This window comes from Salvia hispanica, chromosome 3 (assembly GCF_023119035.1).
Source record: "Salvia hispanica cultivar TCC Black 2014 chromosome 3, UniMelb_Shisp_WGS_1.0, whole genome shotgun sequence".
Taxonomy (NCBI): Eukaryota; Viridiplantae; Streptophyta; class Magnoliopsida; order Lamiales; family Lamiaceae; genus Salvia; species Salvia hispanica.
Genome location: NC_062967.1, coordinates 2,013,170 through 2,041,125, shown reverse-complemented (window position 1 = coordinate 2,041,125; position 27,956 = coordinate 2,013,170). Strand labels below are relative to the sequence as shown.

Below are 27,956 nucleotides of genomic sequence, written 5' to 3'. Positions count from 1 at the left end.
ATGACACTGCTGGTCGGGATATACGACGAGCCGATGACTCTAACGTCGTGCAATGAGATAGTTAAGAGGGTCGCCTCTTATATCAACTAGTGCAGAAGACTACTAATTTCTAAATAAATGCTCATTTTTGACAAACTACATTATTTTCTCTGTCTTATTGGTGTGTGACAAACAATGATAAATTTATGGAGTATATTACTTTATGTGCGAGGAAGAAACTTAACCAAAGTGATCGATACTACTACTACATTTTAGTTTATTTTATTGAAGTGTCTTTTTTATCGATAGCGAATTATTACTCATTTTCTATTTGTAAATTTTTAAAATAAGAATACGATTTGCTATCCTATATATTTGTCAAATTAAATTTCATTAATAAGAATTGAATAATGGGCTTGAAATATAATTATATGCAAGGTTAACTCAATTTTTCAATAAGTACTCAATTTTCCCTAAAAATAAAAATATTTGAAACGATACGAATTTTGATACAAAATTGATAAAAGAAGAGAGGTAAATAGAAAAATGTGTTAATAAAAAATGGGTCGCACTCACACCTATTAAAGAGAAATTAAGAAATTTCCTAAAAATAAAAATTTCTACTTTTAGGGGATGAATTTTTTTAGAATATGAAAAATTAAAAATTAAAATTAGGCCACAACTCAAATAATATAGTAGTAATACATTATAAATTCTTTTCAATCCGCTAAAATTATAAATTTAATCTATATAAATACGAAATTTACTACGAAATTTAATCTATATTTTGTATGAAGTCATATAAAATATACTACGAAATTTATAATCTCATCTACCAAATAATTTACATAATTTGATCTACAAAATAATCTATATAACTTGATATGCGAAACACTTTTTATTAACTTCTTATTAGTCTCATATTTTTTCAAAACGAATAAGTTTTAAAATTTTCATTATTGTCGTTAAAAATCAAACTAATAACACAAAATCATGATATCGGATACATCATTTTAATCCATATCCAAAATAGAATGATTATTTTTCCAAAAACAATACTGTCATAGTACTATCTTTTAATTTTACAATTCAATTTTAATAATTATAAAGATTAACACTAAATTAACGAAAAATTGTGATTTAAGTAACAAAATGGGTTCCAATTATTCCCTCCGTCCCCGATTAAGAGTCACACTTTTCCATTTTGGTCTGTCCTCAATTAAGAGTCGCACTTCATTTTTACCATAAATAGTAAGTAGGTCCCACATTTCACTAACTCAATTCACTCACATTTTATTATAAAACCAATATAAAAAAAATGGGTTTCACATTCCACTAACTTTTTCAATCAACTTTTCTTTACATTTCTTAAAATTCGTGCCCGGTCAAAGTGTGACTCTTAATCGGGGACGGAGGGAGTATATTATTCGATAGGAAAATTGCATATAGAATAAATTAAAATAAATAAATACGGAGTATAAGCAAAAGCAAAGTTCTCTCCTCCTAATGATGATGTCAACTTTAAATTTATTTTAGATACCACTTTAATTTTGGAGTATTATCCCATTTAGGAATGTAGTGGGAATAATTTGTAAATGTAAGGCTGTCACGCTATGAAGAAGCAGTATGGCAGCAACCAATTCTAAAAAAGCATCAACAACTGTGGCGCCACGAATCAGCTTAAACTCCACGCGACTTTCCTAAACTCCCTATAAATATTTAAGGAAAATTGCAAGCTCATTACAGCAAGAGCAAAATCAAAATAATTTTTTTTTTTTTTTTCGAAGCAGAGATGTCGTGGCAGAGCTATGTTGACGATCACTTGATGTGTGAGATCGACGGGAATCATCTCACTTCGGCGGCTATCATCGGCCACGACGGCGTCGTTTGGGCTCAAAGCGCCACTTTCCCTCAGGTTTTTTCTAGATTTATTTGATGTTGTTACTTGAAAAATGAAAATAGTGAGAAATGGATTTATTTAATTGATTGACATCTTGACTTGTTGGGAAGTAGTAGTGAGTGTTTGTGGATTGAATAAGTGGTGATTCGAACTCGCGACCTATCAATGAGAAGTCGGGATAGTTATAGCTAGAGTTATAGATCGGTTCTCGATAATTTTGGATTCTTTGTTAACACGTGTATTGATGTAAAATTAGTAAAATAAGATACCGTCACCAAAAAAAAAATTAATCAACACAAATTTATATGTAAATTTTGTAAAATTAAAGATTTGAAGAGAAAAATAGTTATTTTTGTTAGCTTAGAGGGTGAAACTACTAACAACTCTAGGTGAGGACTAATTTTGTAGGCAGATCAAAATAAGAAAAACAATAGTATAAATTGTAATAGGAAAATATATATTTCATTTTATTTTTAGGGGCATTTGTTAGATATGTGTATAATAATGAGAAATGGATGATTTAGAAATGGATGCTGATTTGGTTGATTGAAATTTTGACTTATGTGAAGTAAGGATGTGAGGATTAAAATGGATGATAGAAACCTAACAATCTAAAGTATCAAAATTTCTAAAGAGAAATTGACATAGGAGTATTATTTTATTTAAATTATTTTCTATGATGGAATTAATTGCAGTTTAAAGTAGAAGAAATAGCTGCAATCATGGAAGATTTTGAAGAACCAGGAAAACTTGCTCCAACAGGACTACACATTGGTGGCATTAAATATATGGTTATACAAGGAGAACCAGGAGCTGTAATAAGAGGAAAGAAGGTAATCTTTTTTACTATTGTCAATCAAAATATCACCATCTCTCTTATAAATATAGAATACTCCATGTGTATATAATTAATATATATAGACAACATATGTTACATTAATTAGATGAACACTTTGACAAAAATCTCTCAACAATGATGCACTACTACTTATGATAAATGTATATGTTTTTGGTTTAGTTTTCTTTAAACTACTATATTCCTATTGGTTAGGGTGCTGGTGGAATCACGGTGAAGAAGACGAATCAGGCGTTGCTGATCGGGATATATGACGAGCCGATGACGCCGGGGCAGTGCAATGTGGTGGTTGAGAGGATCGGCGATTATCTCATCGAACAGGGCCTCTAAGTTCTAAATTACTCTGATTTTCGACATGCTACATTATTTTTCTCTGTTTCATTGGTGTGTTACAAGTACTTCGAATATTATTTTATCCCGGGATCCTGTTGAGGATTTGTTGTGTTGGTTTTTCCCTTACATTTATTGGTTCAAAATGATTATACATGTGAAAATATTATAATCCTTGATACTGGACTTATATATGGTATATCACAAAATCTTTCATTTACAAGTCATTCATATTTACCTATGAATCGTAAAATCGAATTATAGATACATACAATTAATAAACAAATTATACTCATTTTAGTGTTAAACACACAAATGACAAAATTTGAAAAAATATTCAAAATCTAAATCACTATTTTCACTAATCACTAAGATCTCATTTGAAATTCAGTGAACTAAATCACATCCATTGCCAACAACAACATCATTGATTAATATTAGAATAGAAAAATAGAATGTAATTACATTTTATTTTCCTATTCTAATAATTCAACTACGACCAGAAATATAAAGTAAAAAATAAATAAACAAATTCATCCCTATTTACTCAAATTTAGAAGTTTCTAGAATCTAGCAACAGGGTTACAGCGTAGAGAAAAAGATTACCGCGGTTTAAAGAGAGACGATTATATTTTCTGTTGCAATATGTTGTTACAGCTGCAGTAAAATAGTAACTTAATAACGGCTTCAGAGAGAGAAACGGTTTTATTACTCGTAAAGAGAGAGATTACCGCGGTTTTACTCTTTCCTCTCTCTGCAGTAATGGGTCAGGCCCATTATGATAAGCCCAAGAATAGTTTTATTATAAGGCCCATTATATTATTATTTTCATTTTACTAATGTATATACAATTGTGCAACCTTATTTAAAATATACAAAAAACTAAAGAAATAATAAAATAAAAGTTAATAAATTATTCATATGAGAACCATTAAGTCAGTGAAAGGGTTTCCCTACTGAAGGAAATAATATAGCAATAATTTTGAAAGTTAGAGCTACCAAACACTAAATAGTAAATGCATCCATTTTAATAATCAGTAGGCTACTTCTAAAGTGAATTAAACTATAAAATGAGCTGAAAAATTATGATATTCAAAAAATAAAATAAATACTACGTCCAATAAAAATATCAGAAATCAGATACGACTCTAATTTTATTTCTTGGGTCATATATTTCTTTGATTGGGTTTTAAAAATATACTTTTTAAATCCATCAAAACAATTTTAATGAACACCATATTATAAAGCGTTATATTATGAACTGTACAGAACCGGACGCAAGGTACCGTAGGCGATATAAAGTGTGTTTATATAAATTGAGCTGAATCCATATGGAATCTCCAAACTACTGACATGGCGTCCCTAGCCAAGACCCACACTCCTCTCCCGGACTCAGGTGAATTTCCTTTTTCCAATTTTTCCAGATAATATTTGTGTTTAATTTGAATTGATCCTCGTAGTTAATTTTTACATGCATTTGCATTGATTTCACCGGTTGTTTATCGCTTGTATGAAATCGGTGATATCTGATTAATGCGCTGAATTTGTGGAGCTAATGGCGAAGTTCAGTTCATTTTTCATTAAAATATTTAGGCGTTTTATTTGATCGGGAGAAGTGATGTTTAGTCGTATTGATTAGAGGTTTTAGTGCGTTTGGATCATTTGAGCTTCTGCTTCTCGTAATCACCATGGATTGTTGTTGACGACCGATGATTTTGTGGAATTTGGATTAGGCGTTGTTAATAGAAGCGGAAGTGTTGCGTGGCTGTTGGAAGGAATTGAAATTATTGAAAATATTACTATTTCATAATATAGAGCGGGTTGCTCATTTATTGGAAGAGTAGAAGCATAAATGTTTGATCCGATATAAAATAATGATGTTGTTGAAGAGCAGAAGCTCGGTTGTATTTTGTGTGGTCTTTTGGATTTATGTTCGATCCATTAATTGCTATCTTAGTTTGAAATAGTAGGAGGTAAGAGTTTGACGAGATAGTGGCTTGTTTTTTGTAAATGCGTAACATGCTGCCAATATGAGCAAGTTATTCCAGCAAAAACTTCTAAATCACCTGATTTTCTTTTTAGAAGTGCCTCCGCTCTCATTTTTAACAGCTGACAAAGTCTTAGACAATGAAGCATGTTTGCCTTCAGTTCCTATCCATATTGTTACCAAGGCATCTCAGCTTCCGGAAGAATTCCTGAACCCTTCACCTGAGAAAGAAGTGGTCATAGGCTTCGATTGTGAGGGGGCAGATCTTTGTCGGCAGGGGACGCTTTGTATCATGCAGGTTCTTGCTTTAATCTTTTAAAAGTGATGTGTTTATAGTTGAAAAAAAAAAGAATACATCTGACTCTTAATAGGTAATTTCCATAATACTTTGATCCTTTGTCAACTGAACAGTAAATTTATATGCGCGAGTGACATTTCCTGATTTCAACCTAGTTAATACATGTGATCTAGTCATAGAACTAGTTTAATTGATGCATGCTGGTTTTCTTCTCATTTTATTCTGTTAACTAGCTGTAAATACTTTGAAAGGAAAGAAAAGATAAGCAAAACCTTTGACTAAGTGATCATACCACGTCGTTGGTTCATGCTTCTGAAAGCAATGCAAATTTAACACTGGTTTTTAAATGATTACGGCTTGACTATTGGGATCCTTGATCTGCCTTCTAAACAAATAAAGGACTCTAATTTTTTTAAGCTAGTTTCTTATACTGATATAGTAATAATGTCAAGAGGTTTTTCTTGACATCTTAGGAAATGCTGTTGTTAGAGAAACTTTATTCTCTATGCTATTTCGCTGCCAGAGCTTGCAAGTGAGGCTTATGTAATCTAATAGAATTTAATTATGCAGCTCGCTTTTCCAAATGCAATATACCTTGTTGATGCCATTCAGGGTGAAGAGTCACTTGTGCAAGCCTGTAAGCCTGCACTTGAGTCTAGTTACATCACAAAAGTTATCCATGACTGCAAACGAGATAGTGAGGTCTCTTGGTGATTGCATTTGTCACTCCCTTACATCTTCATGTACCCCAAAATATTACATAATTCTTTCATATGTCCTTCCATATGTTGCAGGCTTTATACTTTCAGTTCGGCATTAAGTTGCATAATGTTGTGGACACCCAGGTATGCACTTCCCTTTGTTGTTGATATCAGAAAACTAATTGATATGATGTCGATAATGACGATTATCGCCCTTCTATTTCTTAAGTAGCTATATTGGTTTCATTACATCTCAGCTTCTTGGAGTCAATATCCACTGAAAAATCTTGATGATGTGTGTCTGTTTACATGCTTGCATGGGCAGCATTCTTCTTGCAAGCGAATTGAATTGAAAAGCAGTGTCACGTTATCATAGCAATTGTGCTTTGTTCGCTGCCTTATATAACTTATGTAATTCTGTAGTCCTTCTTTCGATTGCTAGATTTCAATGACCAACCTATTCTTATCCTTTTATTCACAAGCAGATTGCATATTCTTTGATTAAGGAGCAAGAAGGGCAGAAAAGACTGCAAGATGACCACATATCATTTGTTCGCCTGCTTGCTGACCCCCAATATGGAGGTAATTGATTTGTTCTACACTGTTTATCATTTTACACTTTCTGAACTGGAATATATTAGGTGTGAATCACCTGTTGCAAAATTTAGTCAGGTATTTGTTCTGTGAAAATATGTTGTGTAATCATTTTAAAGAAAAACTTTAATACTCCACTTCATTAGTTCATTATCACTATTTATGAATGAGGTGAATAAGATAAGTTATGTGTATATCTTCTAAGAATGCATTCAAAAAAGATAAACTGGATGATATTAGTAATTTATGATGAAACCAGAGTAGCCATTAAATATCAAATCTCCCTTTCCAATTTTGGTTCCTGTTAGTTGGGTTAAATTTTTTCAATCCGATCTGTATAAGCTTCATCTTGTTTTTCTTAATATTCATACAGCATGCCTTTATCTATTTCTTCATGCTATATTTGAGCTGGTTTTAGCTAGCTATTTTTGGACCTTTTATTGAGTGCCATTTATCTTTCTTTTTGTATATTGTTTAATGTTAATGAGACGAATTTGACACAGGCATATCATATGTTGAGAAGGAAGAAGTTCGTGTTTTCTTGAGGCAGGTTCGTTTTTTTTTCATTTTTTCTTCTGGTAGTGCTTGTTTTTTACTCCCTTCGTCCCACTTTAGGAGTCCCATTTGAGTTCAGCACGGGTTTTAAGAAATGTAAAGGAAAGTTGGTGAAAAAAGATAATCGAATGTGGGTCCTACTTTTATACAGTATATTAGTTTTATAATAAAATGTGAGTGGAAAAAGGTTAGGGGAATGTGTGACCTATTACCATTTATGAAATATTCCAACCGGGACTCCTAAAGTGGGACACCTAAAAATGGTCAACCGGGACTGCTAAAGTGGGACGAAGGGAGTAGTATATAGTTGATTAACTTAAAATGGAACTAAAAAATGCTGTTCATGTATCTGCATTACATTTAATTGGCTGAGTTGGTGGTATATCACATGCATCTGAAAATCCTTTGCACTAAAGTATAAAACTACTTTACCAAGCATATATAGAGCTCCACCTAATGCATTTATTTATCTTTTTTTTTTTTGTTTGATGCAGAGTGCCAATGGTGGTTTCTTTTTATTTCCAAAATATGCACTTCATTGCACTACCTGAAAATCTTCAGAACTACAGCTTATAACTTTTGCCTTATAGTCTTTGCATTTACCCAACTTCCGCTGGTTTTACACTTAAATATTTGAAAATTCTCCCTCTGCAGTAGTTCAATGTAAAGCTTTTGTCGGTAGCCAGATTCTTGATAGCTTGTTTTTATTCCAGGATCCCAAGTTCTGGGCGCATCGGCCATTGTCTGAATTAATGGTCCGTGCAGCAGCAGATGATGTTCGCTTTCTTCTGTTTATCTACCATAAGATGGTGGAGAAGTTAACTGAGAGGTCCTTGTGGTTTCTTGCTGTTCGTGGTGCACTTTATTGCCGCTGTTTCTGCATCAACAATAATAATTTTGCAGATTGGCCAGCACTGCCTACTGTTCCAGGTTTATATCATCTGATACCATGGAAGCTTCTTTTTCTTTATCTCAAACAGTTATAGATGGGTTGATAACACCTTATGATGGTTGAGTAACAATTTTTTGCTGCATTGCTTTAGGTCTTGAAGTCGAAATGTCATTTTAAGTTGAGTCATAAGTGAGCAGCATGGCGTGTAACTTTAGGTCAAAATTGCTCATGTAGCTGGTGATAGATTTTTGAATTTGTGTTTGTTTGATGATGATCTGGCCAAATAATTATAAAATATGTGTATATATGAGAAGACACTTGTATATGATCTTATACTTGCTTCTTCAATACTGCAGCTACTCTGGTTGCTGGTAACCAAGCTCCAGAAGAAGAAACACTATCTGTTCTTGATGTTCCACCAGGAAAGATGGGATTCGTAATCGGGAGACGAGGAGCTAATATATTGGCAATAAAGGAAGGATGCAGGTATGCAAATGCCAATTAACTTAGCTGTGAAATAAAAAGAAACTAGTCGCTCATATTTTTGTAAATGCTTACCTCTCTTGTTCGGGTGAAACTTGGGTTCGATTTCATCCTTCCTTATTATTGAAAAATAACTCATTTCTGGAAACTTCCGAATTGGCTGTGTTGGCTGCTGCTTAGGCTTGAGAAGAAGTCATCATTTGTGGATGTCGATGTGGGCCCAGATTTACCGAGCATAGGTCCCCCACCCATTGGTCTGCCCATGTAAAATGAAGGCAAACCTCCCATGTCTTTCTCTTGTGATGGATCACTCAACCCACCAACGATGCCGACACCTGCTAGGTTAACCTTTGTAGCTGCAATACAAACAACACCATCAATAACTAATCACATGAATTTCCAAATTCTGCATTTTTCAATTAATTCGGGTCGAGTATACAAAACAAAAAATCAGCTATATGCCTATATATATACAGAATCCAGAAGTCAAGAGTGAAACGGTCATCACTTAGTTCAAGTATATATTATCGGGAGTTTGATATAGAAACTCTAAATTCAATTGTGTCGTAAAGTAGTACTTACGTGCAGTTATATTTAGGTCAATTAATCCACGGCTCAGCGAATCTGCCCATATTCCGGATTTGACTTGAAATTCTTTCTTGGGTGGAGGAGCATAGGTTTCAGGAGAAGCTCCATTCGTGTTTCCATTGCTTCCTTGACTAGAAGAACTCTGGTTAGATACAACTGGTGAAGGATCTGTATGAGAGGAGAATGCACCGAAAGGGTCAGAGCCATCAAAATTGTTCATTGGAACATTAGCGAATGGATCGGAAATGTTGCTCGTTCCATCAGATTTTGAAACTCTGCTGTCAATATGGGAAGCTGGAGCAGGAGCAGCGAAAAAATCCATTGGTGCAGAAATAGCAGGAGTAGGGGCTGGTGGAGAGGCAAATAGATCAACATCAAACTGCAGAAAGGCCCAGAACAAGGTTAATCAGCTTGGTGACGATTTTAGCATTTTCAAGATTAGAAAAATGCAATAAATAGTGTAATCCATGTAAAACTGTGACAAGTGAACCCTGAGCAAAATTACAAAGGCGCATTGCCCTTCGCTGACATGATATGATAGCTTTACCTGAGGGTTTTTCTCTGCAGCTGGTTGAGGAGTGGCTGATACAAAAGCAGCATCAGCAAATAAATCAACCTCCGATGGAACATTGTCTAATGAAGTAGGCTTATCTGTTGAAACAGATACCGGGGCATCCAAGAAGTCACCAATAAGATCTTGCCCGAAAAGATCAACTTGTTGGCTTCCAGAAGACGGTTCTGCTAAACAGCAAACAACACTTATAAATAATAGACTTACGTGTAATACCTGTACTAGAAACATCATAACTTTCTCAAGGCAGGCGAAATAAGTCATGCATAAATAGTGATAAGAACCAGCCTGACTAGTTAGCTTAGTATCATAGTGATATAATTCAGTGAATATATCCAAGGTGACTAAGTTCAATATCAGAAGTGTGGAGGTTAGCGAGTTAGCACACATATAAATCCATTCTTTAGTCCCATATTCAAGTGAAACTGTGAATGTGGAGGAGAAGTATCATACTTACTAGCACCTGCCGTCCCTCGGGGATCAAAATCATCAAAATCTTCATCATATGTGTTTGAAGATGTATTTTGTGAAGAAGCTGAAACATATTCATCTGGCTTGCTGGTTTTTGATGCACCAGAGGCCCGAGAGTCTTCAGCTGTGCTGCAATAATCATGGAATTCAGAGAAAAGAAAGCAAGAGCCCTATTAAGCAAAATGAGCAATGACTAAATTTCAAACTTATGAAACCCAGGGTGCAGAAGTCAGTGACCAAGGAGTTTGTGCAAAATATAATCCCATTATATAGTAGTATATCGAATGAAGATCCTTTTTGCACAGCTATATATAAACAACACAAACCTGCCATTACGAGATGACTTTTTTTTCGAATTAGTGATTGTTTCATATTTATCTTCACCATATTCGTCCTTATAGCCAACATTAAATGATTCTTTATCTTTTGTGTTACCAAAACCTCCATATCGATCACTATTAGAGCTAGAGCTGAATGACGCTGCACCCGATTTGAATGTTATTCCAGATGACGAAAGTCCAACATACCTAGAAAGCAATGAAAAAGTTCATGCATCACCAAAAAACAGCAGGATTGGGAAAACAATATAGAAGCAATAAAACAAGAAATTAGACCTCAATCATAAACTTACTTATCACGATTTGCAGCAGCTTTATTCCTAACTTCCTGCATTTTGTCCTTATTATTCAGAAGAGCCACAATAGTTTCTGCTTTTTTTCTCACGTTGATCCCGACATCCTTTCCACTTGGCTCCACATACTCAAAACTGGCCAGAGACTGGAACGTAAAACGAAGTGAGGAATAAAAGAATCATATAGAGATACAACTTAAAACATCTATCAGCCAATAGCCTTCTAGATGTTTTGGTATGTGCACAAGAGTTGGTGAATACTGAGCTGAAGATACATACAGATATCTTAAAAGTATGTTCTATTATGTCATCAACAGCACGCTCGGATCCATGTCCCACCAGATACTCTATGACGGTCAACGACTAGCACAGGAAAATTAAGAAGTTAATCCTCAATATATTTCAAAGCAAATAAGTACGAAGTGAAAAGTCCACATAACAAAGTAAAAGAAAAGAGCAAATATAAGATGCTTATTTATTTTGGCCTGGACAGAATTTGATGTTGGTACCTTGTAGACCAAACGCCAATTCTTGCCGGTCTCGGTCAATCTTGTCCATAGGACATTCATTACCATCTGACATTCGGTGCTGCACAACGTGCCAACAGATGAGAGGAATGAAAGCAAATGGGTGAGGAAATTTAAAGCAAAGAATAAAAATAGCCAACTTCTGGAAATTTTGTGAATGAAAATAATAGAAAATACAATTTTTTTGTTGCTTGTGCAATTTCCGCCAACACTGTGCCATGAGGACCCCAAGGTTCATCATCCGTAGCATCCAGAACCTAAAATAAAAGAAACGGCGGAAATCACTTGAACAACTATTAGCGTTACCTTTTGCTCCATCTCTGGAACCTTCAACACCTTCAGATTCACCTCCCTCTTTCTGCATTGGAACGCAAACAAATTGACTGATGCATCCTTCTACAGCATAACTTCACTAAATACTTGATTGAATCGTAATATCGAGAAATGAAACCACATACATTTCACGGACAGTTTGATCAAAAACCTTCATGAAATCCATGGCTGGATCTGCTGGAATACGATATGTACAGATCGAATTCTTCAATTCGACGAGATCTGTGTATTGAACAGATCGATTGAACTAATTTGTCCCTTATTTAGTTATTTTATTGGTTTTCATAGTACTTCATTTTCTCTTTTTTTTCATTTATTTTTTCTCATATTTTTCTTTATCTTCAATATGGAGTAATATTTATTTTTTAAAATTTCGTGCTAAAAAGTAAAAATGCTTCAATTGTGAGACGGAATGAACAAAGAAGTTAACTTCTAGTTTTGAAAAACAAAATTGAATTATAACATTATTAAATACAGACAATTTATAAAATTGTTCGGTTAAATTTTCCATTTTAAGTAAGATTTTAGCAAAATATTTTACTCCTATTGCTAATTGATTTCTTATCAACTCAGCCCAATATCCCTAGATTTTATTAAAAACATCACACATAATAAATTGGATCTTAATTTTGATATTTAATGGAATTACTCAAATTTCGAATTCCCAATTTCCGACTGTATCAATTCGATTTTCCACTAGTAATGTAGCACTACTGTATAAGTATAACTAACCAAATGTTTGCAAAAAATGCAATAATCACTTTTTTTCTCATTCACCATGCATGAGACATTCATCTCACACTTTAAAATTTTCAAGAAATTTTTTTAGAAGATACAAGCTTTTAAAAATAAATGGAAATTTTATAATAATGTTAAATAGTTTTTAATTTATTGATACGATCATGAAAGTCGTGCGTCAAAGTTTTCAACTACACTGATTCAACCGCAATCGTCCTATCGAGATGATGTCCGAAAGCTCGAACGCCATGACCGGTTGAGAGTTCCGAGGAACACCCGGCCGGTGTTTTCACTCGCAAATCACCGACCGGGTGAAATGGCGAATGGCGCAAGGGGTTCGGAAAGAACACCCGGCCGGTGTTTTGCACCCTGAATTCACTCGACCGGGTGAATCATCCGAGACTTAGATTTTGTGGGCCAATTTTCTATTTTTGGACCCTTAGTATAAATACCTTTTGAGGTCATTTCATTTCTTAGTAGTTGATTGAAATTAGAAACTTGAGAGTTTTGTTTCCTCTTTTTAGAGGTTTTACCCAATTCCTAATTTAGGTTGCTTGATCATCAATTGATTCAATCAAGTATGATCAAGTATAGGTATGCCGTACGCATCAAAGGGTTTGTGAATTCCTTTGAGTAGTGGAGTCATTAGTTGAATCCAGCATGTTGAAGATTGCTTAGAGTCATTAGTTAAATCCTTTTGGGTCTAGTTTTTGAAGGCTAGATTCACCCTATCCTTTATTGTTTTTGTGTTGCAATTGAAGATCAAACATCATCAAAGGGTATAAATCTTGGGTTAATGGACCATAATCTACATTGATCCATATCATTTGTAGTTGTGCAAGCTATACAAATTTAAGATTTTTCGGGTAGTATTGTAATACCCGCTCTTACCTTTTTTTGTGTTTAATGTCGAACTAGAGAAATGTCACTCTCTTGTTTCGTTGATATAAATAGAACTCGTTACCCCTTGTTGATACTTAGTGTTGTTAGTTTGCGAAACAAATTAAAGCGAGAGTCGAACAAACTAAAACAATCTAATATATGTTTATGAAATATAATGAACATGGAGAAAGAAAATGAGAGATGGGAAGGAGAGACCGATGGAATGGAATTGGAGTGGGAGCATAAGATTGGGCTGACTTATTTTAGTTGGACCACTATTCTTAATTAAGTTTGGAGCCAAGAGAATTAATTTGAGTTGGGCTAAATAAATAATTTAAGAGTGAGCTGTTTTTATGTTATAAAAAGGAATGAGCTGGGATTATTAAAATGGCAGGACCTGCAGTTTAGTTCCGATTAAATCTTAAGCTCGTTAAGGACAAACGACCAAGTATTTGTTCCAATAAGAAGGTTTACTAAATAATTCCGCGATGATAAATTTAATTCCGATTTAATTTAGTGCTCAATAATTTGCATATAAGGTAATGCTCTCTTGTTAAACGAATAATTTTGTGAGCCTCCACATAAATTGAATCTCTCGATTTAATTAATGCTCAAGAACTTTTCTATGAAATAAGAAAAGAATTAAATGCTCATGCACTTAGGATGCATTCACGTTAAGTTTATTTGGCTTCTTAAAGCCTAATTTAAGTATACTTTATTTTTCTAAAGGGATGTCATCGCACGTCAAGTAAGACCAAGTCGAGAACTTTCAATTAAGGAATTAAGCTCTGAGGTGTACATATATTTCAAAATGTGAACTTGCCTTTTAGCATGATTATGTGAAAAATTATGCTATGTATGTTTTGTCATGCCTTTTATGTTTTATGGAATGTCTATCTCGTTTGGTTATGTCAATTATGTTTAATCGAATTCGGTCCTAGTAAGGCCGCAAACCCTACTCGACTAGTGCACACATATTACGATCGTGAGCTAGCTTTTAAGTTAAGGTGTCCAAGGACTGTCGTGGAATGTGGTCACATTCCCGTTCACATACGTTCGTATATGGTATCTATGATGAACTTAGGTTGCTATCGCCTTTATGAACGAAAATAATTTTAGTAACTCGGGCCTTTTAAGTTAAAATCCTCGCGTTCACTCAACTCGTGGCTAACAAAACTTGTATGAAAATTATGTTTCGGCAATGTGCCCACCGAGTATATCAAGTACTCGTCCCGCATGTTTCGTTTCTCACGGCAGGTTGAACGTGAACGAGGGGCGAAGGTGTTGAGCAATGGCAATAATAAGTAGCACTAGGATGCCCAAAGAAATGTCTCTTCACACATACTTCTCTGCCTTGGTCTCTTCCGTTGCACTAGTAATTTTGTACTAGGATTTCTTAGACTAGTTATCGTACTCGATTTTGATTGGCATGTACCACTTTCGCATTTGAAACACATGTTTGAACTTGACTCACCATCTATGCTTACTTCTTTCTATTATCGGGTTTTTATTTAGTCACGATATAGCCACGCTCACTATCCTTAGTAAGATGTGGTCGTAACAAGTGTTTGCTAAATTGTACTACTAGTACTTATTTTGTAATATAGAAATATGTTACTCTTTGGGGAAACGCCGGGGGAAGGGGTTGGTGACATGGGCGGAATGCCCAGGATGGGTGGGATGATGCCCGATATGGGCATGGGTATGAGTGTTTTTGAACTATGTATGTTTGTTTTACAAAATAAAATGATTGCACTTTCTCTATATTCGTGTCGAATTTTTAATTACGTATTTGTGAATTTGTTTATTTGGCTAGGGCGTCGGTTAATTCTAGTGCTAGCCTATTATTGAGTTGTGGTTAATTTTAATTTTTATAAGAGTTTAATCCTTTAATTATTCAACAAGAGGGAGAATAATATAAAAAAGAATTTTCTCTACAATATTCTCTATATTTACATTCTCTTTCACTTTAACTATTTATTATTATTACCTCCGTTCCATAGTACTTAGTAGAGTTATTTTCTCACTCTTACTTTTCACTTTCTCTTACTTTATTCTCTCTATTTTTCTCGGTCTTCTATTTTATTAGTACTATCTTTTTATTTAATTGTACTCCATTACACATATTTTTTTCTTAATCTCTCATTTGGAAAGAAATGTTTTCACTAGTATGGAACGGAGGGGTTTATTTTTTGCAAAATCAGTGAAAAAGAAATGATTGTGGACAAAGGGAGTGTTATAATGTAGTCATAATATTAATTATATTTACATTTAAATATATAGCAAAATAGGCATATTCAAAATTCCCAATATCTAAAAATGATGAAATATAAATAAAATAAAATTTGCATAACACTTGCTAATACTCTAGTCCCATAAAAATATGAATATTTTAATGCAAAATTGATAAAATAAGAGAAAATAAAAAGTAATTATGATATTATTAGTAGAGAATTAAATCCACCTTATTAAAAAGAATGAAGTTATAAAAAATATGAAAAAATATTTTTATGGACATTTCTGAAAAATGTCCATATTTTTACACAGTATTCAACTGGTCTGTCACACCGTTAAATCACAGCCATTCACATTAGTCTCGGCCTCTATCAAATTGTAAAATACGAAAAGGTTCCATTCCATTGCCATCCATTTCTTTTTGTATTTATTTATTTTAATTTTTATAAGAGTTTAATCATTTAATTATTCAATAAGCAAACCTGGTTGATTTCTCCATCGGCTGAATTTGCAGGTCAGTGAGGTTGTAATTGAAGATATTTTACAGGTTAATTTGTTGTATTTTGAAAGCAATCCAGGTGATCGCCAATCGTTGATCAAATTGATGGAGTATTTGATTTTGTTGCAGGATAGAAAGATTCAATCCTGATTCATATTTCTCCAGCTGGTAAGAAATCATCGACGATGTTTACTAGAATTTTTGGAAAGCCTAAGCAAGAGACGAATGCTCTGGCAACGTTAGATAAGTTAAATGAGGTACGGTTCGCGATTTGATTTGGAGTATTTCTCAATTTAAAGTTATTGTAGAAACTATGATCTGATATGTATCGGTTGTATTTGAGTTTCTTCTTTCCTTTCTCCCTAATTTTATGGTGTCAGCAAAAATTTGATTGTTACTGCTTTGGCATTTGTATGAGACTATGAGTGTGATTATATTTAAGTGCTTATTTCGTTCATTTTCAGTTTTGATGATATTTAGCGATCAGTAAACTTAATTCGAATATCGATTCTTGTAGAAGCCTGGTTTATTTTAGACTGACATGTAAACAGAATATCACAATATGCTATATTTCAATTTTCATGCATCGGTATGTGTATCTTCTGGTGATCAAGATTGTATTATCTATTGTGTGTATTCACAAATCTTAATTATGAAGCTGTTGGAGCTATTTTGTGGTTTACGACTCATTTCTTGGTTCCTTTGCTGTGGTTTAGTTGATGTTGATAAGTGATGACTAATTAGGAGACATGTCTAATGTTTATGTTTCTTATTTTGTATTCTTGTTCATTTGTTGTGTCATTTGGTGATCAAGACTGCATTATTGCGTGTTTCTCAAATCTTAATTATGAAGCTCTTGGAGCTATTTTTTGGTTTACGACTCATTTATTGGTCCCTTTACTGTGGTTTAGTTGATGTTGACAAGTAATAACTAATTAGGAGACATGTCTAATGTTAATGTTTCTTTTTTTGTATTCTCATTATTTTGTTGTGTCTTTTGGTGATCAAGAATTATTGCGTTTCGAAAATCTTAATTATGAAGCTTTTGGGAGCTGTTTTTTGTTTCAACTCATTTCTTGGTTCATTTGCTTTGGTTTAGATGATGTTGATATGTGATGACTTATTAGGAATAATGCTTATGTTTCTTAGTATGTATTCTTATTAATTTTCTTTTGTCTTTTGGTGATCAAGATTGCATTACTGCGTGTTTCACAAATCTTAATTATGAAGCTGTTGGAGCTGATTTTTATTTCACGACTCATTTCCTGGTTCTTCGCTGTGGCTTAGATGATGTTGATAAGTGATGTCTAATTAGGAGACCCATCTAATGCTTATTGCTTATGTTTCATAAATCTTACTTAAGAAGCTCGGAGCTGATTTTTTAGTCACAACTTGTGGTTTAGATGATGTTGATAAGTGATGACTAATTAGTAGACCTAGCTAATGCTTATGTTTCAGATTTTGTATTTTTATTTTTCTGTGTATTTATCAGTATATATTCAAGTAAGTATTTTTCCAAGACTGGTATATATGTGCATTCAATTCTGTATATTATGTTGAAAGCTGAATTGTGTGCAGACTCTTGAGATGCTGGAGAAAAAAGAGAAAGTTCTCTTGAAGAAGGCTGCCGCTGAAGTTGAAAGGGCCAAGGAATTCACTCGAGCTAAAAATAAAAGGGGTATGGTTTAGTGATGGTAACTTATGGGAAGGATTTGCATTGTCACACTTTAGCGTGTTGGAGTTAAGATTTTGTCCTTTTATTTTAACTGCATGTGATTCAATTTGCATGATTGCATCCAACATAACGCAGAAATGCATCTTTGACCTAACTTTTTGAGCTTAAGTTTTTAATTGTAGCTTGAGCTTCAGTAGAAAATTTGGAGTACCTTTTATTTTATCTTTAGCTGCAATACAATGTTTGAAGAGAAAAAGGCTTTATGAACAACAAATTGAACAGCTCGGAAATTTCCAGTTGCGAATTCATGATCAGGTGATCTTCATGTATCAGTGATGCTGCTTACCTTGAATGATTCTATCTTACGCGGCCTTTCTGAACTTGTACCTGTTTTTTGTTTCTAGATGATAATGCTAGAGGGAGCAAAAGCTACCACAGAAACTGTAGATGCTTTGAGAACAGGAGCAGCTGCAATGAAGGCTATGCAGAAGGCGATTATGTTTACTCATATTTTCTACTGAATTCTTCTGGTGTAGCAATATTGATGACGTGGACAAGACAATGGATGAAATCAACGAGCAGACTGAAAACATGAAACAAATTCAAGAAGCTCTGTCAGCGCCTATGGGCGCAGCTGCTGATTTTGATGAGGTACACTGTAGTTTTTGACAATTTGTTTGTTCCAAGTGAGCATTTCTTAACCTTTTCCTTCCACTAGGATGAACTGGAGGCAGAGCTCGAAGAACTCGAAGGAGCTGAGCTGGAAGAACAGCTCTTGCAACCTGCAACAACAGCTCCTGCTGCACCTGTTCGAGTGCCTGCAGGAAGGCAACCGGCGAGGAAGGTTGAAGACGATGATGATGAGCTGGCCGAATTGCAGAGAGAGATGGCCCTTTAAGGAGGTCATTTTTCTAACCTATGCTTACCATTGTCAATTCTATCACCCAAACTTAAGTTTTAGTCTATGAAAACTGAATAGCTAGATGGGTACATTATTATGCAGGATTAAATACAAATTTTTAAAAGAATATTTCATCCTCATTTTATTCAAAACTGAGCGAAACGCTCATATTCGATCAAAAACTTACATATGAATTCACGTATGCACAAATTTAACACAATTATCAATCAAATTTTGGTTATGAATTCACGTGTATACACAATTGACAGAAGCACATAAGTATAATTTTTTCATAATGGTATTCGAATACATGCATTACGTTTCATCACCGTCATTTTCACTGAATTTTTCTCCTGTATGTATGCACGTATGTGTTTATTACGTGTATACATATTTGAATCTATATACTCATGCTAATGGGGAGCATTAGAGTGTCATCATAGTTAGAGTGACAATGTACCATTAACCTATTACTATCAACAATTTGTAAACACATACTCCCTTCGTCCCACAAAAGATGACACACTTTTCTTTTTAGTTTGTTCCACAAAAGATGTCATATTTTATTTATTTATTTAATTTACTTCATTATTTAATATCTTTGGTTTATATTATGATGCTACTGACGAAAGTGTATTAAATAGCACATAAACTAACGAAGTTGATAGGTAGATACTATCATATATTCATGATTCATATTGTATTTTCAGAATCTCCGCCTCCTAGGGTACAATAAATGCGGAATCGCTATCAAACGGACTCGAAGAAATGAACAAAGGTTAGGGTTTTCATTTAAAGAGTTTTGACCAAAAATTTAATGGAACTATCAGAGCATTTAAAACAACAACTTAACCTAGAAGCTTGAATAAGAAAAAGGAAGATATCATAAATTACGATCAAGAATCTCAAGAGAAAGACATAGTTTCCAAGATAAAACCACAAGATAGTCTAAGGCCTCTAAACCGAAAGGAGAGTGCAAAATATTCAAAGTAATCATAAGTGTATCAAAACTCAATGGAAAGCTGACCAAGAGAAAGAGAGCTATGTATGAAGACACAACTACGCTTGAAGTTCAAAACAACCATCTTAATTAATTATCATGCTCAAGACCCGCCACTCAGCACCGTTCAACCCGCACATAAGGAAAACACATGCGATGGGTATTTTGAAATACTCATGAGCTCGTGCTAAAACATTTTACAAGTTATGCCACCCTTACCAAGTGAACTCGAGTTTTAAGCGCTTATAAGAGAATATCACGAGTATCACAAAATATATTTTCCAATGACGCTACAAAGTAACTCCCATTTTTCCTCAACAATTCAATAATCACAATCATTCCATGGTGCGACGAAAGTGTGGCCACACTTTTCGCTCTACGAGACCGGGCAGACTAGCAAGGACGGCTCCCGATCCTCGTTACATAGCCTGGTAGGGTTTGCGGCCCATACTGACCCGACCAGTATAATCATATCCATAGCCCTATGGCCCAATGGAGCGAACTCACAAACTAGGCATCGACACATAATATCACAATAAAACAAACATAGGCATGACATAAAGTTAAACCACCCTTATAACACCAATCAATAGTTTTTGACAAAATAAAAGAGAGTTTTAAGAGTAAAGCTCACCTCGACTCGCTAGATTTCAAGTAGTTTCGCTTATTCCGTTATCCGGCTTCGCAACCGAGGTTTCACCTTTTAATCACATAGGCACATATCACAAATAAAGTTCAACACAAACTCCTAACTCATGCATGTCTCAACACCTTCCCTTTTTCCCATCGATTTATCTTAACACCATTAATCAAAGCCATGTTCATCACAAAAGTTCCATTCTCATCTCAACTCTAGGTCTAACGTTTTGTCAACACACGACACACACACACACACACACACGCATGCCTATACGCACGCACACACACGCACGCCCACACACACCACATGCATATTTATTCACATATCCCTTTTATCCCACTTTCACTCAAACAAGATGCATGAGGTTCAAGAAGACCGATTAATCGGTTAGAAAGAAGAGGAATCGAGTGGAAAGAAGGGATTAAATATAAGAATACCTTATTGAGAAAACGAACGGTAGAAATTAAGTATTAGCCTTGGTTCTTCAAGATTCTTGTTGAACTTCAATTCTTCTTCAAAAGATGACAAAGTATTGGAGAATTAGGAGAAGAAAAATTGGAGAGAGTGAAGAAGGGAGGGGGCGTGTACGGGTTAGGGTTATTAGGGTTAGGGTTTAGGAGTTCTCCTATTTATAGTGCTCAACAAGATCTTTATGTAATTAAGATGTAATATTCTGTAACATTTTATTCTCCAAAATTAAATAAAATAATATTGTGAAGTAGGGAAGAAGAATACAAAATAGACTCTAGGGCAAAATCCCCTAATTTTCGAAAATTAGGTCTTTCAAATAGCCAAGATTTTTGATTTAATTATCATAGAGTAGAATAAAATATCACGAACAAAATAAAAATTAAGAATTCGCCAATTAGGGATTGGAAATAGGTGTTTCTATGCCTTTTAAATAAGGCATGAATTTTTGATATTCAACTAAAAATAAGATATGGCAAGATCTCTTAAGGTATGGAAAGATTTGGTAGAATATTTAAATTCTAGGTGTATGGAAGGAAATCAAATAAGGAACCAATAAAATAAGCAAAATATTATTTCTTCCCAACATAGTGATTTTCGAAAATCACTATTAAATAAGGGGGTGTCGATTTTCTCATTAAAATAAGGAATAATTGGATTTTGGATTAAATTTGGATAAATATCCCAAAAATTAAATTAAATCCCAAAAATAGAATTCCTCCTTCAAAAATCAAGGGGGTTCGAAAATCATGAGAATTAGGTGGCTAGTATTTATGGAAATTTTCTCTAATATTCTCACTCACCTTTAAAAAATTAATTCACCTCATAATTTAATAAATCACATGCCACATCACATAGTCAACAAGTTTGACTTTTCAAACTTTCCGGTCAAAGAAACTCATACAATAAATTCACTTATCAAATAATTCACATCTCCCACGTTATAAATAATAAATTCTAGGGCTCTATAATTAGTGTTCGGAAATTTAAGATGTTACAATTTCAGTCACATTTTATTTAAGTCGACAATATTCGTAACATGATAACATCAAATCTAATATCGATTTCAACAGTTTATTCGCCTTATTGGTATGAAGGTTTATGTGTACCATTTTCTTGTCGTTATTGAAGCAATCAAAAATGTCAATATTGGAGAGATAAAACCAAGATAGGGAGGACCAGTGTGGAGATGACTGGTGTGGGCCCAATGCTAGTGATAGTGGGCCTAACCCAAGGCCTCCTAGATAATAAATAGATACTGCCCAACAATGCATGCTACATTAAAGTTAAATTATGGGCAACTTAGTTATTAAAACATTACTTTCCAAGTAGTAATAGGTAATGATTTCATTAGGGGTGTCAAAATGGATATAGAGTAATTTGATATTCGATATCTAATTTTTCGGGTTTTCGGATCAGGTTCAAGTATATGATTTTTGAATTATCGGGTATACACAAATTATCTGAATTGCCCGATTTTTTTTAATTTAAATTTAATAAATTATATATTTATTCTATTATTTAAAAAATTAAATAATTAAATCTAGTCCTAAAATCTTTCACTCTTAAGTCACATTTATGGTTAATATATGAATTGTGATGTTTTACTATTGATGAATGATGGATGCTATAACTTATAAATTTTTTATTTCTAAAAATTTGTAGTAGTAGTTTTTTTCTCTTAATCGAACTAATTCAAGTTTGTATCAAATTCGAATTATTACAAGTTTGTATTTCTAAAAGTTTGTAGTTAATTTTGTTAAAAAAAATCAAAATTAAAATAAAAAATCTAAAATCGGGACTGGATACCCGAATCAGGTATTTGGGTACCAGAAATTATTTTCAGATCGGATATCGGATATTAAATTTTTTAGAAATTCAGGATCGGATACCCGCGGGTACCCGATTTTACCGGACTAATTCAGTATATTGAATGGATATGTATATACAATCTACTTTGAATTTTGTGAGCAAGATTTATTTTACAGTGATTGAATTTATTTACATATCTACAGATGTCCCATCATATAGCTGCCTATTTTTTGGAAAACAACTTTTTCTTATTGTATAGCACTTGGAGAAATAAGGAAATTCGACACACATTTACGAGTCCACTAGATGGGTTCAAAATGTTGCGACTTTTAAGGATGTTTTTGAAATCCCCAACTAAGCCAAGACATAATTTTTAAGCATCGATATTAAGAAATTGTGTTAAAAAATATAAAAGAGAAGAATAAAGTAGGAAAAATAAAGTAGAGAGTGTAAAGTAGATAGTGTAATAAAGTAAAATTGTCGGTTGTTTTGTTTTTTTTTAAAAAGGAAAATGACTCAACTTAGTTGAGACATCCCAAAGAGGAATACGACTCAACTTAGTTGAGACGGAAAGAGTATATTTCTTCCTCGCTCTTAACTATGGGCATCCACAAATATTAAATTGCATCATTTACAACTAATAACTATTTAAGTCGTAAAATTAATATATGTTGAATAATTATAACACGGAAAATTCATTGTTCATTCGGAAACTAAAAATTACAAACACTAGAAATTAAAAAATACAAGTCCTAAAAATTCAAAAATTACAATTCCTAAAAATTAAAAAAACAAAAAAACTATCTGTTCTTCCTCATACTTGAGCGAATGTAGTCGATCATCTCATCGTGCAACTCAAGTTCGAACTCCGACAGTGACAACGTATCCTTCTCCACCAAGTCCCTCAGATGGCCTATAACTGCAATGAAATACTCATTGATGTCATGTAGCGAAGGGTTGGGTGGCAGCGCTGACATCCTACACTGACTCGTAACGGCCTTCCCCGTCGCTTTCCTCTTTGGGAGATGACAAGTCCGGGTTCTCGTCGGGCATGTTGAGCTCGATTGTAGGACCTCCATCGCTCATAGAGTAGTTCCCGGAGTTGGAAACTTTGTTTATCTTCGGCGCCCCACTCTCATCTCTCTTTGGTCATAGTTTAACCACTCCATACTAGAGGAATTGAGAGGGATATGAATGATGTAAAATAGAAATAAAAATGATGTGGAATGATTTGATATTTATTAGAAAAAATTCAAATTTTATATTAATAAAAGGAGGCTTGGGGTCCGACCCGTGCGCCCACAACGTCGGGATGGGCCGCAAACGGGCGTGTCTCCAGACCCCTCCACCGTTCCCAATCGCGGCCCAACCACCACCTAATACCGCGAGCCTCAGGCCGGACCCAAGTGCAGTTCGGCCCCTCCTCCACATCCTGAATTATGGATTGGCCTTAGGCCCCATTCTATTGTCATGACTCATTATCATATGATAATCTATCTAGAACTAAGGTGAAATTATTTAATTGAAGAAGGTAGATATGACTAATATCACATAATTATTCATCTAAATTATATTATGAGATTTAAATTTCAATCTAATGAACAAACATAATACACACTCCATTTAATAGGAGATTTAGTATTGCAAACCGAAAATCTCCTTAATATACTAAAAAATAACGTCTACTATACTTTGTACTTCAAATTAAAATCATCTAAATTTTTTTAAATATACAAAAATCTGCCATTGATATTTATTTAATGTGTAAATTTATGTTTATTTGTAAAACATGCAAGTTACATAAATAAATTAATAATTTGTATAATTAAATACAACTAGGTCAGTAGTATTCAATAATTTTTTGTTAAGGTTTTTAATCTTGATATTTTCGAACTTCAAAATATAGTTGCATCGCACATACGATAAAATTAATGTCTGAGAAAAAAGATTAAAAAAAAAAGTGAAATCGAAAAGATGTGGTGAGTGGTACTCTCTCCGTCCCGGCTAAGATGACACATCACAGACAATGTTGTTTAAGTGTTTATATATGGAGAGAGAAAAGGTGAGTGTAAGTATTAAAGTAAAGAGATAAAGAAAGATAGATATTTTAATAGGAGTGAGAAAAAAGTGGTTGAGTGTATTAATTGGAGAGAGAAAGTTACCAAAAAGGAAATGCATCTTAGTTGAGACAAACTAAAAAGGAAAACGTGTCATCTTAAGCGGGTCGGAAGGAGTATAAGATTTGTTCATCCTAATTTAAATGGTTGGGAATGGACTTCTATTTTTGGATATATAGCAACTTTAGACTGGGCCAATCATCCCAATACCTATGAATTAACATGAGAAATAGTCAATATATTCACTGATATATTTCTTTAAATAAATAAAGTGAATCGGTTATACCATAAACTCGTATGCTTAGACATGGAAATGTCATTTAGATAAGTGAATCGGTACAATGCTAGGTAGGGATGTCAATTGGCTTAACCTGTTTGGGTTCGGGCCAATCCATTCGGATTGTCGGCCTATTTGGTGCGGGTTATTCGGACTGTGAATTTTCATTGGATTATAAATTTTTGGCCCCAACCTTAAATCTTCGAGTTTCGAGCTAACCCACGGGCTATTCGAGCCGATAAGTAATCTTATACGCGTTACATTCTATCGAATCCAATATTCGAAATTATTAAAAAACATATTGTCGCAAATAGTAAAGTATTATCAAAGGACGAGAATAGTAAAATAATAAAGAATCTAAAATTTCCAAAACAAAATAGATAAAAATAATATTTAATTAATAACACATATAATTGACTACAATTAAATGGAAATCATGCATTTCATATAACCCTAACTTTCAATTTGATAGAGAAGACATAATTACCATATATTCTTAATATCAATGTTGTATTTAATATTGATATTACCAAATATACTTCAAATAAGTATATAATCCAAATTTATAATTATATTTTTATATTAAATGCTTAATCTGTGGGCTAACCCGCAACCCACCCAGGCCAGCCCGCATAACCCGCCGACCCGAATGGGTTAGCCCGTGTTGCCCGCTTCTGAATATGGGTTGCGATTTTCCGGCCCTAACTCTATGATTTTACTGGGTAATTCGGGCCGACCCGTGGTTTTCGGGCTAGATTGATATCTCTAATGCTAGGCGTGAAAATGTAAATTATTTAATCACTAGACTTAATGTGAATATTATAGATTGGAGACTCATGAACTTGCCCCGAACTTATTCTTGTAAATAAACCAAACAAATAAACAAGATAAATCAAGAAATGGAACAAGAAAAATGGATAAAATGATAGATGATGGATTAGTGTTATGATTTAGGTGAAGAACAAGAAAGAAATCCCAAAGGCACTTTCACATGCAAACATCTAATAGCTCCGACAAACTAGCAACACAAAAACTAGCAAGCATACCTTTACAATCAACCTTAGCCCGACAAAAGATTGAATGCAACCCGAAGGAATTTGATAAGTTTTCAAAAGATGAAGAAGAGCTCTCAAATATGGAGAAATGGTCTCTTACAAATATTCAAAAACTGCTTGAAATGAAAGTTCAAATTCAATTCTATCTTAAAACAAAATAATAGGAAAAAATAGTCTTTAAAATCTTGAAAATTGACATTTTCGGACAAAACGCACCCGGGCGTTTTGGGGCCTTGCCCGGGCATTTTTCTCTGCGGTCGGGCGTTTTGCTTGTTGGACTACGCGGCTTTAAAACGACCATAACTTCCTCATTCGGGCTCCGATTGAGGCGTGTAAGGTACTCACGCGAAGCTCTTTTGACGATGAAGACAACGGTGGTCTTAGAAGAGAATTTGGATACCATCTTGATAGGAAAATTCTAGTTTGAGTCAGACCTTCGAATCCGGCTTAGCTCCTTGCCATATCTCCACCTTCTTTTCGGACCCCAATCAACCCATGGCCCTCGATGTCGTTGCATCCTATGATTGTGAATACCCGGATTCACATCACTACTCCTTCTGTGCCACAAGAATAGTACATTCTTTTCTTTTTAGTCCGTCCCATAAGAATATGTACTTTCTAATTTTGGAACTCTTTCTCTTTAATGAGGTGGAACTTATTCTCCACTGACAATACTTTATTTACTTTTTTTCTATACCTCTTTTTTACTTTATTAATTTTGCATTCAAGTCCGTCTAAATCCAGAATGCATATATTCTTTGGAGATGGAGGGAGTTTTACTAATATTTAACGTACCTATGAAGTGGAGTACTACATTAATGACTGAGTACGAGTACTTTTTATATTTTGTTGGGACGCATACATAGTCAAAGGATAAATCAAGATTCACGTTTCCAAAATTTTATTAGTTCAAGTCGACGTCGTTGTTTAACCTTCAATTAGACTAAAGATAAGACTAAATAAAATATCTTACTTAGTCCAACTTACATAAGTTCTTCATATATAACAATTACTCCTATTACTACTAGTCTACTACTACCAAGTAGCAACATAAGTAACCACTATTGTTTTATATGTGGGCCGCTTGGTTTCCTATCCAAATAGCCAATTAATTTATTCATCTTAGATTTGCATTGCAAGTTCCAACGATGTTCAAAGTTGTTTACCCTGATTTCCCCGACCCGATTCAACGAGTTCTCCTTACCCAGCTTCGAATAGATCCTCTCGCGGAGCGCCCGACCCGATTCGACCCGCTCCATCGCCGGCTCCTCCTCGCACGAACTCTCCCACAGATCAAACGCGTTTATCCCGGGTCGGGTCACAGCCCGGATAGGAGTTGCAGGAAGACTCCGGAATCCGGGTCGGATCTTTGGCGACCCGTACCCGCCGCCCCAAGACGGCGGGCTCATGCTCAATCCCATCCCCAAATTCATCCCCATTCCCATCCCGAGCCCTAATTTCATCTTATTATTGATCTGCATACCGCGAATCGACTCGGTGAGCTGACTCAACGGCGACTGCGGCGGCGACGCCGCCACCGGAGACGTCGGCGGCGAGTACCGCGGCGAGGATCCGATCGGCACGGCCCGCGGCGATTCGTCGGCGGCGGCGTACGGCAGGATCCTGAGCTGCTCCGGCATGTGCGCGAAGAAGCAGACGCGGCGGCGGCAGTGCGTCCCGTCCTTGCACGGCTGCGTGCGGTAGCGCGCCGGGTGGAGCCAGCACTCGAACACGCCGTGCGCGTGCTCGCACGCGTCGCCCCGCCTGCACGCGCCGCGGCGGAAGTCGGGGCACGCGCTGCCGGAGTAGTGGTGCAGGCGCGGATCCCGGCGCCGCGCCTTCTCCCCGGGGTGCGCGAACGGGCACTCCGTCCAGTCGTGCGACCGCGCCCTCGCGCACCGCTTCACCTTGAACTCGTACATCCGGAACTCGTCGCACGAGTACGCATCCACCGGAATGTC

At 34.9% G+C, this 27,956-nt stretch overlaps 5 protein-coding genes across 5 annotated transcripts; 3 read left to right on the top strand and 2 right to left on the bottom strand.

Annotated features, from left to right (window-relative positions):
• The first annotated feature begins 1,725 nt into the window (after window positions 1–1,725).
• Window positions 1,726–3,172, top strand: LOC125215593 (profilin-4). The gene is made up of 3 exons (XM_048117052.1): window positions 1,726–1,894; window positions 2,575–2,712; window positions 2,931–3,172. The coding sequence occupies exons 1-3, from the start codon at window positions 1,772–1,774 to the stop codon at window positions 3,063–3,065; spliced, it is 396 nt and encodes a 131-aa protein (XP_047973009.1). The 5' UTR covers window positions 1,726–1,771; the 3' UTR covers window positions 3,066–3,172.
• Window positions 3,173–4,389: 1,217 nt separating this feature from the next.
• Window positions 4,390–8,597, top strand: LOC125214784 (piRNA biogenesis protein EXD1-like). Its single transcript, XM_048115940.1, has 8 exons — window positions 4,390–4,461; window positions 5,214–5,350; window positions 5,921–6,052; window positions 6,145–6,195; window positions 6,537–6,633; window positions 7,149–7,195; window positions 7,914–8,130; window positions 8,449–8,597. The coding sequence occupies exons 1-8, from the start codon at window positions 4,419–4,421 to the stop codon at window positions 8,595–8,597; spliced, it is 873 nt and encodes a 290-aa protein (XP_047971897.1). The 5' UTR covers window positions 4,390–4,418.
• A 108-nt stretch (window positions 8,598–8,705) lies between these two features.
• LOC125209072 (clathrin interactor EPSIN 1-like) lies at window positions 8,706–11,956 on the bottom strand. The gene is made up of 11 exons (XM_048108670.1): window positions 11,822–11,956; window positions 11,670–11,721; window positions 11,541–11,620; window positions 11,346–11,424; window positions 11,116–11,199; window positions 10,837–10,982; window positions 10,532–10,732; window positions 10,192–10,334; window positions 9,711–9,901; window positions 9,158–9,542; window positions 8,706–8,931 (listed from the first exon to the last, which is right to left on the bottom strand). The coding sequence occupies exons 1-11, from the start codon at window positions 11,860–11,862 to the stop codon at window positions 8,711–8,713; spliced, it is 1,623 nt and encodes a 540-aa protein (XP_047964627.1). The 5' UTR covers window positions 11,863–11,956; the 3' UTR covers window positions 8,706–8,710.
• Window positions 11,957–16,050: 4,094 nt separating this feature from the next.
• On the top strand, window positions 16,051–18,663 carry LOC125215690 (vacuolar protein sorting-associated protein 32 homolog 2-like). The gene is made up of 7 exons (XM_048117189.1): window positions 16,051–16,065; window positions 16,180–16,307; window positions 17,629–17,728; window positions 17,955–18,040; window positions 18,130–18,218; window positions 18,259–18,376; window positions 18,444–18,663. Exons 2-7 carry the CDS (start codon window positions 16,236–16,238, stop codon window positions 18,621–18,623), a joined length of 645 nt encoding a protein of 214 aa, XP_047973146.1. The 5' UTR covers window positions 16,051–16,065; window positions 16,180–16,235; the 3' UTR covers window positions 18,624–18,663.
• A 4,683-nt stretch (window positions 18,664–23,346) lies between these two features.
• On the bottom strand, window positions 23,347–27,953 carry LOC125214782 (zinc finger CCCH domain-containing protein 20-like; the record flags this gene model as incomplete). The annotated part of the gene is made up of 3 exons (XM_048115937.1): window positions 23,347–23,465; window positions 23,542–23,689; window positions 27,162–27,953. Coding segments are annotated over 3 exons (1,059 nt in total), but the record flags the coding sequence as incomplete, so codon positions are not given.
• Window positions 27,954–27,956: the final 3 nt, after the last annotated feature.